Source organism: Eleutherodactylus coqui, chromosome 7 (genome assembly GCF_035609145.1).
Source record: "Eleutherodactylus coqui strain aEleCoq1 chromosome 7, aEleCoq1.hap1, whole genome shotgun sequence".
Taxonomy (NCBI): Eukaryota; Metazoa; Chordata; class Amphibia; order Anura; family Eleutherodactylidae; genus Eleutherodactylus; species Eleutherodactylus coqui.
The window spans coordinates 50998524-51013390 of record NC_089843.1 but is presented as its reverse complement, the minus strand read 5'-3'; the positions used below and the strand labels follow the sequence as shown (position 1 = coordinate 51013390).

The window sequence follows — 14867 nt, the reverse complement described above, 5'->3', positions numbered from 1 at the left end:
AAGCCAAAAGAGGGGACGGCGGGGGGCGCGGAGGCGAAGCCGGACAGGAGGATATAATCCGTTAACTAGAAATGTATTAAATGGCGTCAAAGTCGCCTCATCCGACAACCCGTAATCCGGACACTTCGATAATCCGGCATACAGCTTCAAAATAATCCAAACTGAGCGGACAGAAAGGACAGCAGTCATGGAATGTTCACGCCATATTCTATATTCTGATCATCTAAAATATGCCGGATTAAAGCATTTTACCACGATTTTCCGTAACCACGCCAATTTGTTTTTTTTTAGAAAGCTACAAATCAATATACATTAATAAAACTAATCTGCGATCCGGATTAGCAGATATTCCAGATCATCAAGCAGAAGTAAAGTATCCCAAAAAAGGCGGCGTTCGCACTGCGTTACACGATCCGTCATGTTAGGTGGGGAAAAATGGCGCAATTTTTCCAATAAAATAATAGCCGAAACCCGATGAACGCAATTATAAATCAATGGCTTCTGTCAGGCATCGCTGGTGTCCGTCGGATGACGAAGCCCTCACATTTTGACAGGACATAAAAAAACGGAATTCGCAACGCAGATGTGGACTAAGCTGAAAATACAAGGCAGAGGAGCGCATGCTGGCGAGGCGGAGGAGCGACAGAATTTTCACCGCTAATGTAGCACTTCTCAGGGAGTCTCAGGGCTCCTTCACACGGGCGTACGCATTTGGCGTAGACCTCAGTGCGACGTATCTGCGCTATGTACAAGGCTTTTTTGCGAGGGTATTGCAGCGTATTTTTCTGTACTTTTTGTGCATAAAGGACTCGCCCGACGTACACGACGCGATTTTGTTAATTTGCGCTCAGCAGATGTACACAACGCGATTTAAAGAACTGTTTAGCCTAATGATCACCAGATGTGTTATTTTTTTCTCAGAATTGCGCAGTGTTTCACGCAGCTCCTTGGGTATTGAACGCACATTTGCGCACTCTCAAGAGACTTCTATGGGGACCTTTGGTGCGCAAATGTGAAGGAAAGTAGAGCATGTCCTATGTTTTTGCGGGCATAAAATCGGGAAACGTGAATGAAGCCATTTAAATTGATGCGCACAAATATTTTGATGGAACGATTATCGTTCAAACGAGTAAAAATGAACGCGAGCCAACGATCGATAATTGTTGACTTTTCGCGCAGCGTTCATTTCACGCAAACATAAAAAATATTGTTGACTTGTTCGCTTATGGTTTGTTTAAAAAGCGCTCGTTCAGTCCGTCTCCGTCGCTTATACAGCGAACGTGAATGATTCTCGTGTAAACGAGCCATCGATCTAACAGGCTGCACAGGCTAACGAGCCAGCGGTGATGCTACTCGCTCGCTCAAACGATAAATCCACGCGTCTACAAGGACCGTTAGCACCCAGACCCGCGAGCCATTTTCACGTATCGCGTGCGTTCCGTATTTGCACACGGACGGCACACAGAAGTGTTAGGACACTTTTACACACCGGAAGATTCCGCAAGACCCTGCAGAATATTTCTGTCGGCACGCACGCATTGATGGGGAACTGCTGACAGAATGAAGTCATTTTCAAATCTATGTCCGCAAGTTAGACGCGCAGATTATCGTGCAGACTTTTTCCATACGGCAGAATATTCTGCGGCGTTATGCGTAATATTCCAGTGTGTGTGAGAGCGCCCTTATAGTCAGTAGGGATGTACAGACCGGCATTCTTTTACACAGATTGCAAAGAAATCGCAGCGTGTCCTATTCTGCGCAAATTTTTGGGGACGAAATGAGTGCGTGAAAAAAAATGGCGGACATCCGTGCGCTCTCCGTTTTTCACTGTTCATTGCTAAAAGAGATCACACACTGACGTAAAAAACGGACACGCAGAACGCATATGGATGCGCAGGCATGAAAATCAGTTTGTTTTTCACGGCCCAAATCAGATCTGCTCGTGTAAATAACCGCGACAAGAAGATTTCAGTCAGACGGCGGCACTGGCGCACTATCTCCCAGAATTCCCTGCTGCCTCATGTATATAAACAGCATGACGGATGTTGTTGCCCATAGCAACCAACCACAGCAGAGATGAAGGAGCAGCTCGGATTGGTTGCTATGGGCAACAAGGCCCACTTTACTGTTAGGCCGGATTCACACACAGCGTTTCACAGCATTTTGCAGCATTTCACAGTTCTTGGCAAATGAGGCCCAATATTATTCACACAGAATATTTTCTAGCCACCATTTTTAGGGTGTTTTCCTGACAGGGAGAAGCTGCAGCCGTGCGACACATAACTATGTCCACAATCCCTGAGGACAATGTCCCATATACAACCACAGAATGCAAAAACGTATTATACGGGAGCCGCCATGACACCACCTATCTATTCCCTGGGGGACAATTTCTTAAGGGTCATAAAGCATTTAGTGTGGGGCTTCCTCCAAGATAACCAAGTGATCTCTCAGGCAGCTGCCATTGTCCCATGATGGTGTCGCCCCGCAGGGGGCCTCACGCCTCAGGGGTGACAGGAGGGCTTGTTTGCTTTACCCAGGAAAACAAAAAGTGGATGAAAGCTTCTTCTGATACGTCCATTAGGGCTCATTCACATGGACGATCTTGTGCACCTAAGTTACACGTGCAAAAAAAAATCGCAACTAATAGAACTTTTTAAGCCGCGCAAAAAAAAAAAAATTTGCACCTAAAAAGATAGGACATCAGCGACTGAAATTTCCCGCTGCGCCAAAACATAGGTCTTGATCTATCTTTTGACTGAAAATCACAGGAGTGTCCATAGACTCCTATGGGAGCTGGAAAAAATGGAGGGAGAGGGAGTTTAGCCGCGTCCAACGCACGGAAGAGAAAACAGAGGCTCTATTTAAGACATTAGAAGTCATAAGGAGGATTTCCACCAACCGAGGGAATTCCAAACAGCAGCGCATTTTTTCGGCAAAGTGCCGCTCCCGATCGTGTGAATGGGCGATTTTAACGCTAATGAGGTTCAGGACTTCTGACGCCCATGTGAACGGGCCCTTAGGGTGCGTTTACACCAAACGACTCCTCGTATGAACGAGTGTATTCATTCGCTAACCCCAACGATAATTGAATGAGCCAACGATTATTTTGATGCCTGCAGAGAATGAACAATTCGTTTGTCGTTCAGTCGTTGGCTCGCCTTTAAATCGAACGATTATCGTTATAACTAAAAGCATCATTAGTGAATGAGAACGACTGAACAATCGATATTTAAACCGAACCATTAGCAAACGAGACGATGAAATGAATGGTACGTGATTTCGATGGGTTCGGTCACATGTGCGTTTTAGGGTTTACTCACACGGGTACGCTGGTGTGCGCATTGCTCATAGAACCCATTGTTCTTAAACATGCACTCTCACGCTAGCGACATGCTCTATTTTTGTGCACCCCAAAGGCACCATAGGAGTCTATGGAGGTGCGCAAATGTGCACCCGATCCCTGGGAAATTGCGCATAGAACTGTGCAATTTTGCAAGGAAATCAATAACTAATTAAGCTGCACAGCCTTTTAAATCAATGTGTGGTCGTGTCCCGTGCCGATGTTAATGGCCTCCAGTTGCGCTATCGCGAGTGTTTCTGCGCTTCCACTCGTTTGCAGGAGCCTGCAACGTTTCTGCAACGTGTGAGCACACCCTCAAGGTTCCCTCTAGTGATGACTGTAGGGCTCACTCACAAGAGCGTATTTAGGCTGTGTTCTACTCACATATTTTTTGCATTTTTTTTAATACGTAGCGCTAAACAACCATTGATTTACATGGCGCCATTCAGACCAGCGTTTTTCATACGCACGTGTTTCACACGTGAAAAAAAAAACAAAGCATGTCCTATTCGGGCACGTGTTACCAATGTAATACACACCATTATAGTCTGTGGGTGCATAAAATACGCATTTGCGTATTTGCCGTTTACTGCGTATTACACGCGTACAAGCATGCTCGCATAATACACAAATATCATATACGAGTGAACTAAGAGTCAAAGAAGGACAGCAGGAAGTCATTGGCCTAGATAGACAACCATACGACGCCAAAGCTTTGCGAGTTTGGCACGCTTGCTTACTTAAGCAACCAAATCACCCAATAGCCGAGCTGCATCTCCGCGGATATCGCGGCCCAAAGCAACTCTTCATCTTCCAATGTGGCAAAGAGATGTCAAAAGGTTGGACACCCCTGATTAAAGGGTACCTTAGTGATATTACCGCCATGTCTCCAACAAGAGGTGCAGCTGCAACCTGGATAGTGGATGATTTGACGGCCAGGGCAACAGTGCTACACCTGCATATGGTTTCATATGGTTGCTTGGGCCATTGACTGTCCGCTCTTCTGCTGACACTCTTGTGGCAACAGTCATCAATGGAGGGAACCTTTAAAGGGGTTTTCTAGTTTTCAATAAATTAAAGGGGTTGTCCAAGCTCCCAAACTCCAGAATACGGCCTTACTCACCCGATACATCCCCCACTGTTCCATCGCCAATACTCTGGTGGTCCTGCTTTATTTTCCTTCAACGACGACCCGCTGTAGATTCATCTGACCGCTGCAGTCAATCATGCAGTGATGCTGCATGTTGAGCACATGACGGTTGAGACTAGTGATTGGCTGCAATGATCCCATGGATGTACATGTCATTCCTTCAGGAAAGAAGACAGGAGGGGACCAACGGAGAATCAGCGATGGTGCAGGGTGGGGTTCAACTTTTTACAGGTGAATAATGGGTGTCTCTTTTTTAATATTTCCTGCCACTGGTTGATTTTTGTTTTTTTTTAACTGTTGGGCAATTCCTTTAATTTTGAAATGCTCATAGTTTTCAACATCTCTGTTAGTTGTCAGTGAATGGGAATATTCCTGTCTATACCCAGAATGCTAAAAACAAGAATCACCGCTATCAAGACAATATCACAATGCATGACTGATCTACGTATAAGGTCATGAGATATTACGCAAACACCACACATGCCATAAGTGACCCCATTTACCGTCCCAACGCAGCAAAAAAAACACAGCTCAACCGCTGAATCACAAAAAGAGAGTCTTGCAAACATCTTTAAAAGAAATCACCAAAAACAGTGCATCTCGTGTATGAAAACTGCCTCGGAGGTTGGCCTGTGGCCCATAGCAGCCGGTGACACTCCACGTCTGTCTTTACTCAGAGATCATTGGTGGACTTGACAGACTAATATACCGATGTTGCCTACAGCAACCAATTAGATCACGACTTTTATTGGAAGAATGAAAGCTGGAATCTGATTGGTCACCATGGATAGCTCCTCCTAGTACTCCCAGTTTTCATACATAAGGCCCAGCGTATTTTCAATAATGAGTCTTACCTCTCGCAGAGTCGCAAAAGGCAATTAGTCCAACAATAAGGAAAGCAAACTGAAATTCCATGATGGTGCGCTGGTTAAAGCCTTTCAAATACCTAAAATACAACAAAAAGAAATACAAATTAAACTACCAAAATTAACAGTATCCAGCGTGGAGTATAAATAAACCTGAAATAATAAATTTCTATATACAGGAACAAATAATGTTCAGTTTACCATCTACATAATTTAATTTTAATTCAAATTTAAAAAATACGGACAGATAGATGATGGATAGATAGATAGATAGATAGATAGATAGATACTGTAGATAGAGATAGATAGATAGATAGATAGATATGAGATAGATAGATAGATAGATAGATAGATAGATAGATAGATAGATAGATAGATAGATAGATACTGTAGATAGAGATAGATAGATAGATATGAGATAGATAGATAGATAGATAGATAGATAGATAGATAGATAGATAGATAGATAGATAGATAGATAGATAGATATGAGATAGATAGATAGATAGATAGATAGATAGATAGATAGATAGATAGATAGATAGATAGATGATGGATAGATATGACATAGATGATAGATAGATATGACATAGATGACAGATAGATACCGTAGATAGATAGATAGATAGATAGATAGATAGATAGATAGATAGATAGATAGATAGATAATATATAGATATGAGATAGATAGATAGATAGAAATAGATAGATAGATAGATAGATAGATAGATAGATAGATAGATAGATAGATAGATAGATAGATAGATACATAGATTGATATGAGACAGATGAAAGATAGATACTGTAGATAGATAGATAGATAGATAGATAGATAAATGATAGAAAGATAGATAGATGATAAATACCGTAGATAGAGAGATTTTAAGATAGATAGATAGATAGATAGATAGATAGATAGATATGAGATAGATGACAGATAAGTACCATAGATAGAGAGATAGATAGACAGCTAGATAAATGATAGATAGAAGAGATAGATAGATAGATAGATAGATAGATAGATAGATAGATATGAGATAGACAGATATGAGATAGATGATAGATACCGTAGATAGAGATAGATAGATAGATATGAGATAGATGATAGATAAATACCGTAGATAGAGATAGATGATGTATAGATAGATAAATGATAGATAGATAGATACCGTAGATAGAGAGATGAATAGACAGCTAGATAAATGATAGATAGAGAAGAGATAGATAGATAGATAGATAGATAGATAGATAGATAGATAGATACTGTAGATAGAGATAGATAGATAGATAGATAGATAGATAGATAGATAGATATGAGATAGATAGATATGCGATAGATAGATAGACAGATATGAAATAGATGATAGATAGATAGATAGATAGATAGATAGATAGATAGATAGATATGAGATAGATAGATAGATAGATAGATAGATAGATAGATAGATAGATAGATAGATAGATATGAAATAGATGATAGATAGATAGATAGATAGATGATATATAGATATGAGATAGATAGATAGGAGATAGATAGATAGGAGATAGATAGATAGATAGATAGATAGATAGATAGATAGATAGATAGATAGATATGAGATAGATAGATAGATAGATAGATAGATAGATAGATAGATAGATAAATACCGTAGATAGATAGATAATATATAGATATGAGATAGATAGGTAGATAGATAGATAGATAGATAGATAGATAGATAGATAGATACCGTAGATAGATAGACAGCTAGATAAATGATAGCTAGAGAAGAGATAGATAGATAGATGGATGGATAGATAGATAGATAGATAGATAGATAGATAGATAGATAGATAGATAGATAGATAGATAGATAGATAGATAGATAGATAGATAGATAGATAGATAGGAGATAGATAGATAGTTAGATAGGAGATAGATAGATAGATATATAGATAGATAGATAGAAAGATATGAGATAGATAGATAGATAGATAGATAGATATTAGATAGATAAACATCCACTTGGTCATTGAGAATATTCTGCATTATATTATCTATAATGTTTTAACTGGGTCCAAACAGTGACAAGCTTAATAATATAATTTGGCCTTTCTTGCTTTTGGGACAAATATTATCTATAATGCAATCATGTCTTTATTTTCATCACTCTGCTTGTTAATGACAGAGCTCTCACCACAAGAGCTTACAATCTAAACAACTAAAAAATATATCAGTTCCCATGCCATCTTGCCTATACATAGGACTGCGAATCCCCTGCAGTTCATCCCCACATGTGTATGTGACAACGCGACGTCGCTTCCAATTAATCGTACGACGCGTGTGTCAAAGGGCGTCACGATTTACAAACGCGCTGCACAAACAGCCCAGAGGTGCACATTAATTGCAGCCAAGTACACTGCTCAACTCTCACTCTCTAAACAGTGTCAGAATTCCTGGCGCTTGTAAACGCTTCCCACCCCGGGGACACACAACAATCCTCGTATTGATTCCAACAAGTTAAATAATTACACCTCAAATCTGGATGACAAATTTAGCAAAAAAAAAGTGGAGGATGGGGGAAGGGGCTTTTAACCCCTTGTGAGACAGAAAAAAAAACAACTTAATACTTAAGGGGTTAATCCTCTGGTCCAAACTGGGCTGTAACAATAGCGCCACGTGCTCCATACGTCTCCGCTTATTATATAGTGCAGTCACATTGACCATGAAAAGCTGCATTCAGCGGACCAGGGGAGGGGGCAGCCTGCCGCTCCGGATGAACACAGGACACTTGTGTACGGCGTCCGACGCGGTTCTTGGTCAGAACATGAAATTCTGAGCGGTTTAAAGTAAATAAAAGCACATTTTTCACCCAAGAAGAAGCTATTTTAAGAAATCCAGAGAGGTCCGGAGAAAGCAACGTGCGGCCCTTTAAATACGTTCATTCATCCACGGGCCGTACAAGGGCTCATTCACACGGGGCTATTTGCATTTTTCATGCGCAGACTTTTTTTTACGTACGTGTTGCGTACATATCGACTATGTTTTACGTAAAAACGTAAAAAAAAAAAACATTCTGTCTCCCGGCAACATGCGCGAAAAACGTAAGGGTATGTTCACATTACAAATCAATGGAACACGTTTTGTAAGCGTCTTTTGGTGCGCCCATTTCCGAACATGCAAATTCACTGCATTTTTTTACACTTCCATTGATCTACATGCGCGATTTTGATGCGTTTTACGGACTAAAACCGCACCTGCTGCAATTTTTTTCATAAGCGTAAAATACGCACACGTCCGTAGTACGTGTGTAAGAGATATTAACGAACCGAAAATACGCCCACGTGAATGAGCCCGCCTGTAGACAGACAGTGGTGGGGATTATATAGGTTGGTCCTGAATTCCAATAATCCGGCACTTCTGATAATCCGGTACTAACCGCCAGATTACACAAATGTCTTTCTCTTTATGCACGCTGTAAAAGTCTATTCATCTGGCATCAATGAGAGCTGATTGCTGCTGGATTATTGAATATTCTGGATTACTGGACAGTCATAGAAGAGACCTCTAAAATGGGTTACCGTCACAGGCATATTAATCAGGGGAGACTCCTAAATGGTTCTCTCTGCTCAGTCCAGCGAAATTACAGATTATTAAATGGTAAATCGGAGTTTCTGGATTATAAAATTCCGGATTAGAGGAATTTTGCTACGAACAGAAATAGTACCCAGGAAATGATACTATTTGGTCTTTACACGTGCCTGGGACATTATGAAGGTCGTACGGGCTGTAAATTGACGCGGAGGTCATCACATGACGTTTTCATGAAACATTCAATGGCGCAAAAGTGTTGGAAAGATCAGCGAATAGCGGTCACCCCCTATACAGCATAGTGTACCTCGTGAGGCACTCAGACACCGTATCATAATATCCACAGAGTAATCTGACATAATTATCTAATTACTGGTCGCCAGAAAGGGGGGCTTAGTGTCTTCCATAGGCCATGTGTGCAGTATACATTCCCTGTACAGTAGGGCGCTGTGTGGCTTATGGTATATAGGAAATGTATAGGTGCTTGCTGTTCTTGGAGAACTACAGGCTGCACATACAGGTAGTACTATAAGGTACAGGCTGCTCTTATAGGGCACTATATAGATTATGGGTTATAGGCTGCTCTTTTATGGTACTCTATAGGTTAATGGTTGTGTGTATATGGCACTGTATATAAGGTAGGCTGTTTGTATAGGGGACTGTATCTAATATGGGATGTGTGTATAGGGGCTGCATCTATTAAGGGCTCTTTGTATAGGGCAAGGTATCATTTGTTGGCTGTTTGTATAGGACACTGTATCTATTATGGGCTGTTTGTATAGGGCTTCGTATCTATAATTGGCTGCTTGTATATGGCACTGTATCCACTATGGGATGTGTGTATAGGGCACTGTATCTATAAGGGCTCTTTGTATAGGGCAAGGTATCTTTTGTTGGCTGTTTGTATAGGGCACTGAATCTATTATGGGCTGTTTATATAGGACATCGTATCTATTATGGGCTGTTTGTATAGGGCTTTGTATCTATAATTGGCTGCTTGTATATGGCACTGTATCCACTATGGGATGTGTGTATAAGGTACAGTATCTATAAGTTCTTTTTGTTTAGGGCATGATATCTATTATGGGTTGTTTGTATAGGGCACTGTATCTATTATGGGTTGTTTGTATAGGGCACTGTATCTATTATGGGCTGTTTATATAGGACACTGTATTTATTATGGTGTGTACAGGACATTGTATCTATTATGGGCTGTTTATATAGGACATTGCATTTATTATGGTGTGTTCAGGACATTGTATCTATTATGGGCTGTTTATATAGGACATTGCATTTATTATGGTGTGTACAGGACACTGCATCTATTATGGGCTGTTTGTATATGGCACTGTATCTATTATGGGCTGTTTATATAGGACACTGTATTTATTATGGTGTGTACAGGACATTGTATCTATTATGGGTTGTATACACTGTTGCAGATATTTACTTGTATATAATAGGATATGCACATTGCTACATTTAGCACCATGAGGTGTCTCTGCAGGTCCCATAAGATATTACTACAGAATCCCTACAAGACGTCGGTGCTGCTGTAGGGCTTATGGTTATTCCTATAGGGTAATGTATGGCCTAGTAATTCTAATTATAAGGTATCCTATAGGTTACTATAAGTGGGCTCTCGGTGATTTTCTTGCAGGGCTTTCTGCACTTTAGGATTTAGCATTCTTCAGGGGCATTCTATGGGTTACAGGGCAGCGTAGGGGTACATCCCTTCTTTTATAATGTATCCTATAGGTTAGTGACAGTGATCTTTGGTCTAGGTTATCTGGCCTTCTTGTCCGGGACTCTACGGGCTGCCAGCTGTGTCAGGTGCTGCTCTATCAGTCGGACGAGGTTCTCCAAGGGAAGTTGATAGATTAGAAGCAGTTCTTACACAATATTTGTAGATTTCTAGCTATTCCTGTAGAGAACTATATGGGTTTGTGGTTATCCATAATGGGACATACAGTCCTATGGGTTACTTGCTGTTCTTATGGGATGTTAAAATAGGTTCTGAGCATTGTATGGGTTAGTTGCGGCTCTTAATGAGTGATAGGGCACTGCGTGGGTTAGTAGTTATTTTTATGGGGCATGCTATGGGTATAGGGTAACATATGGGTTAGCTGCTGCTCCAATGGTTGTTCAAGAGATATTCTATAGGTATAGCCCACCATACCTGTTAGAGGTTACTCTTTTGGGATATTCCATGGGGTATAAGACATTCGATGGGTTAGTGATTATTCTTATGGGATATTGTGAATTCTATGGCATGGTATAAGTTAGCTATTGTTCTTATGGGTATTATACTTGGCACGGTGGTTAGCTGCTGTTCTTATAGGATGTTCTATTGGTTATATGGCAGTGCGTGGATTAGTGGTCATTTTGTGGGATATTATATGATTTATATGGCATTGTATTGATTAGCTTTTTATTCGGATGGGATATTATATGGATTATGTGATATTGTATGGGTTGATTTCTATTCTCATGAGATATTCTATGGTATATGGTTGTGTCTGCTTTAGGACCACCTATGGGTCAGTGGTTATTCTTATGGGTTATTCTGTGGCACTACATAGCTTAGTGATTATTGTTATAAGATTTATATGGCCCTGTATGGGACAGTTGTTCCTCTTACGGTATATTATATTGCACCGTGGTTAGTTGCTGTTCTTAGGTGATATTCTATGGGTTATATGCTGGTTTATGGTAAGTAGTTATTTAGGGGCTATTATATGATATATATGGTATTGCATGGGTTAGCATTGATTCTTATGGGATATTACATGACATTTTATGGATTAATAGTTATTCTTATGAGATATTCTATAGGGAACTGGGTAAGTTGTGTCTGCTATAGGACAATCTATGAGTCAGTGGTTAATATTACAGGTTTTTATATGGGTTATATGTCACTACATGGATTAGTGATTATTCTTATGTGACATTATAAGATTTATATGGCACAATATGGGTTAGTTGTTGTTCTTATGGGACATTCTATAGGTTCTAGAACGTTTTATGGGTTATGGTATATAATATGACATTTTATAGATTACTAGTTATTCTTGGGAGATATTTGTGCCATATAGGACACTGTATGGGATAGCTGTATCTGCTATAGGGCAATCTATGGGTCAGTTGTCATTCTTATAGAATATTGTAAGATTTGTATGGCACTGTATGGGTCAGTTATTGTTTTTATGGTATATTATGTGAGTATTATATATGGATATTCTATGGATTATATGGCAGTGTATGGGTTAGTAAATATTTTGGGGGAGATATAGGAGTTATATGGTATTGTATGGGTTTGTATTTATTCTTATGGGGAATTACATGGATTATATGACATTTTAAGGCTTCATGGTTATTCTTGTGAGATATTTTATGATGTATGGGGCACTGAGTGTCTGCTGCAGGACAATCTATGGGTCAGTGATTATTCTTATGGGATATTATAAGATTTACATTGCATTATATGGGGTAGTTGCAATTCTTATGTGACATTCTATGGGTTCTAGAGCATTTTATGGGTTATGGTATATTATATGAAAATTAAGAGGTTGCTAGTTATTCTTATGAGATGTTCTATGATGTATGGGGTACTGTATGGGTAAGTTGTGTTTGCTATAGGACAATCTATGGGTCAGTGATTATTTTATGGGATATAATAAGATTTATACGGTACTGTATGTTTTAGTTGTTGTTCTTATGGGGAATTCTATGGGTTCTATAAAATCATATGGGTTATGGGCTATGGAATATGGGGCAGTGTGGATACTAGCAGCAGTTATATAGTAATCTATAGGTTTGGGGTTCTCCTGGGGTGTATGGAGCAGTATTATATAGTAATCTATAGGTTTTGGGTTCTCCTGGGGTGTATGGAGCAGTATTATATAGTAATCTATAGGTTTTGGGTTCTCCTGGGGTGTATGGAGCAGTATTATATAGTAATCTATAGGTTCTCCTATGATGTGTGGAGCAGTGTTATATAGTAATCTATAGGTTATGGGTTCTCCTGTGATGTATGGAGCAGTGTTATATAGTAATCTATAGGTTAATGGGTTCTCCTGTGGAGTATGGAGCAGTGTTATATAGTAATCTATAGGTTATGGATTCTCCTGTGGTGTTTGGAGCAGTGTTATATAGTAATCTATAGGTTATGGATTCTCCTGTGGTGTTTGGAGCAGTGTTATATAGTAATCTATAGGTTATGGATTCTCCTGTGGTGTTTGGAGCAGTGTTATATAGTAATCTATAGGTTCTCCTATGATGTATGGAGCAGTGTTATATAGTAATCTATAGGTTATAGGTTCTCCTGTGATGTATGGAGCAGTGTTATATAGTAATCTATAGGTTATGGATTCTCCTGTGGTGTTTGGAGCAGTGTTATATAGTAAACTATAGGTTATGGGCTTATCTACGGTATATGCAGCTCGGAGGGTGAGTACTGCAGTGATATAGTAAGCTGGGGTGCTGTGTAGGTGCCCATCAGTGATGGGGAGCACATGGTGATAATGAGGTGATGGTGTAGATGGATGCCGCCGCTGATCACCCACCTCCGGGCACTCTGTGCAGTGTACGGGCTCCTCTCCTGGTAGCATCCACATATACTATAGATCCCGTTGGCGGTAGGTGCTCCCGGCTCCCGTCCTCTCCTCCCCTGTGCTGGCCCCGGGCGCTGGGACACGAGAGCCCCGGGATCCCCGCTCGGTGCCGCCGTGCTGTGCGCTCCCCGCAGGCTTTGTGATTGCAGGGACCGCAGAGCAAGAACACAAGCTCCTCCCACTACAAAACTTTCATCCAATCAGCGAACGCTGCTCTCCTTCTTAGCCAATAGCGGCGTCCGGAATGTTAACTCTCAGCGCGCTGCAGCTGTTACGCTGTTGTGTGAGCGCAAGGTAATAGCGATCCCCGGGGAAGAGCAACCACGGACACACCGAGGAGCCCGGCTAAGGGGGAACACTGGGGGAGCAAGAGGGGATATAATAGGGAGCTATGGGATGTAGCAGAGCTGAGGGGGGATTATAATAGCAGAGTGATCTGTGATGTTACACAGGAATGCAGCAAAATCAACTTTCTAATGTGTTTCAATTCCTCAGCATTTTCAAGATCTCTGCATGCTGTCAGTGTATGCAAACCATCTTTACATACAGAAGCTGCAAATCTGTACAGACCTTCTCCATCTGGGGGTTTGCTATAATTGTATCTAGTCTCGACAAATCCCCCAGACTGATACCGGTGCTGATGGCAGCGAAGGATCAGCTCCAGTTGTTACAAACCCCGTGCTGTTAAAAGCATTAGGGCGCTAATATTCCACCATGACTAATGAGAGTATTTCGATATGGAACTGAAAACAGCATAATCGCGCATCAATTCCTCATCGAAAACCTGCAGATTTTGACAGCGGAATATTCTTTCCCGTGTGAAGGCAGATTTCTTTGCATGGATTCCTTCTGTATAACCGTGGAAAAATCTGCAGTTAGGCTGCGTAGTTCTGCCGAGGATCCACATGCAGATTTAACCCTTGTCAATGGGCAGAATCAGTGTGCGGCATTTTCAATGCGGATTCTGTTTCCACAACACAGATATAAAGTCAGCAGCAGAAAAATCTGTGTTGTGAAATTGGTTATATCGCATTCAATTGAAAGCAGATTTTTGTGTGGATTCCACACCAAAATCCACATCAGAATCCACCGTCTGAACTTACCCTTAGGACTGTGTAGGTTTTCAGCCCATGCGGTCAGTGAATGAGGGCTTACTTATTCAAATGCAAATGTTGAAAATGTAAACAGACTAGATAGATATGAGATAGATAGATCTGAGATTGACAGATATAAGTTAGATACATATGAGATAAATATGACTTTGATACATACAGTACATACATAGATAGATATTAGATATATAGATATGAGCTAGATAGATAGT

General features: G+C 40.6%; 1 protein-coding gene across 1 annotated transcript in view; it reads right to left on the bottom strand.

Moving 5' to 3' along the window:
- FGFRL1 (fibroblast growth factor receptor like 1) overlaps positions 1-13670 on the bottom strand; it is a 160791-nt gene extending 147121 nt beyond the window's left edge. The window contains exons 1-2 of the mRNA XM_066572999.1: positions 13496-13670; positions 5348-5439 (exon numbers count right to left, since the gene is read on the bottom strand). Of these exons, the coding sequence (XP_066429096.1) occupies positions 5348-5408 (61 nt within the window). The 5' untranslated portion in view covers positions 5409-5439; positions 13496-13670. The remainder of the gene's footprint in view (positions 1-5347; positions 5440-13495) is intronic.
- Between the last annotated feature and the right edge of the window lie 1197 nt (positions 13671-14867).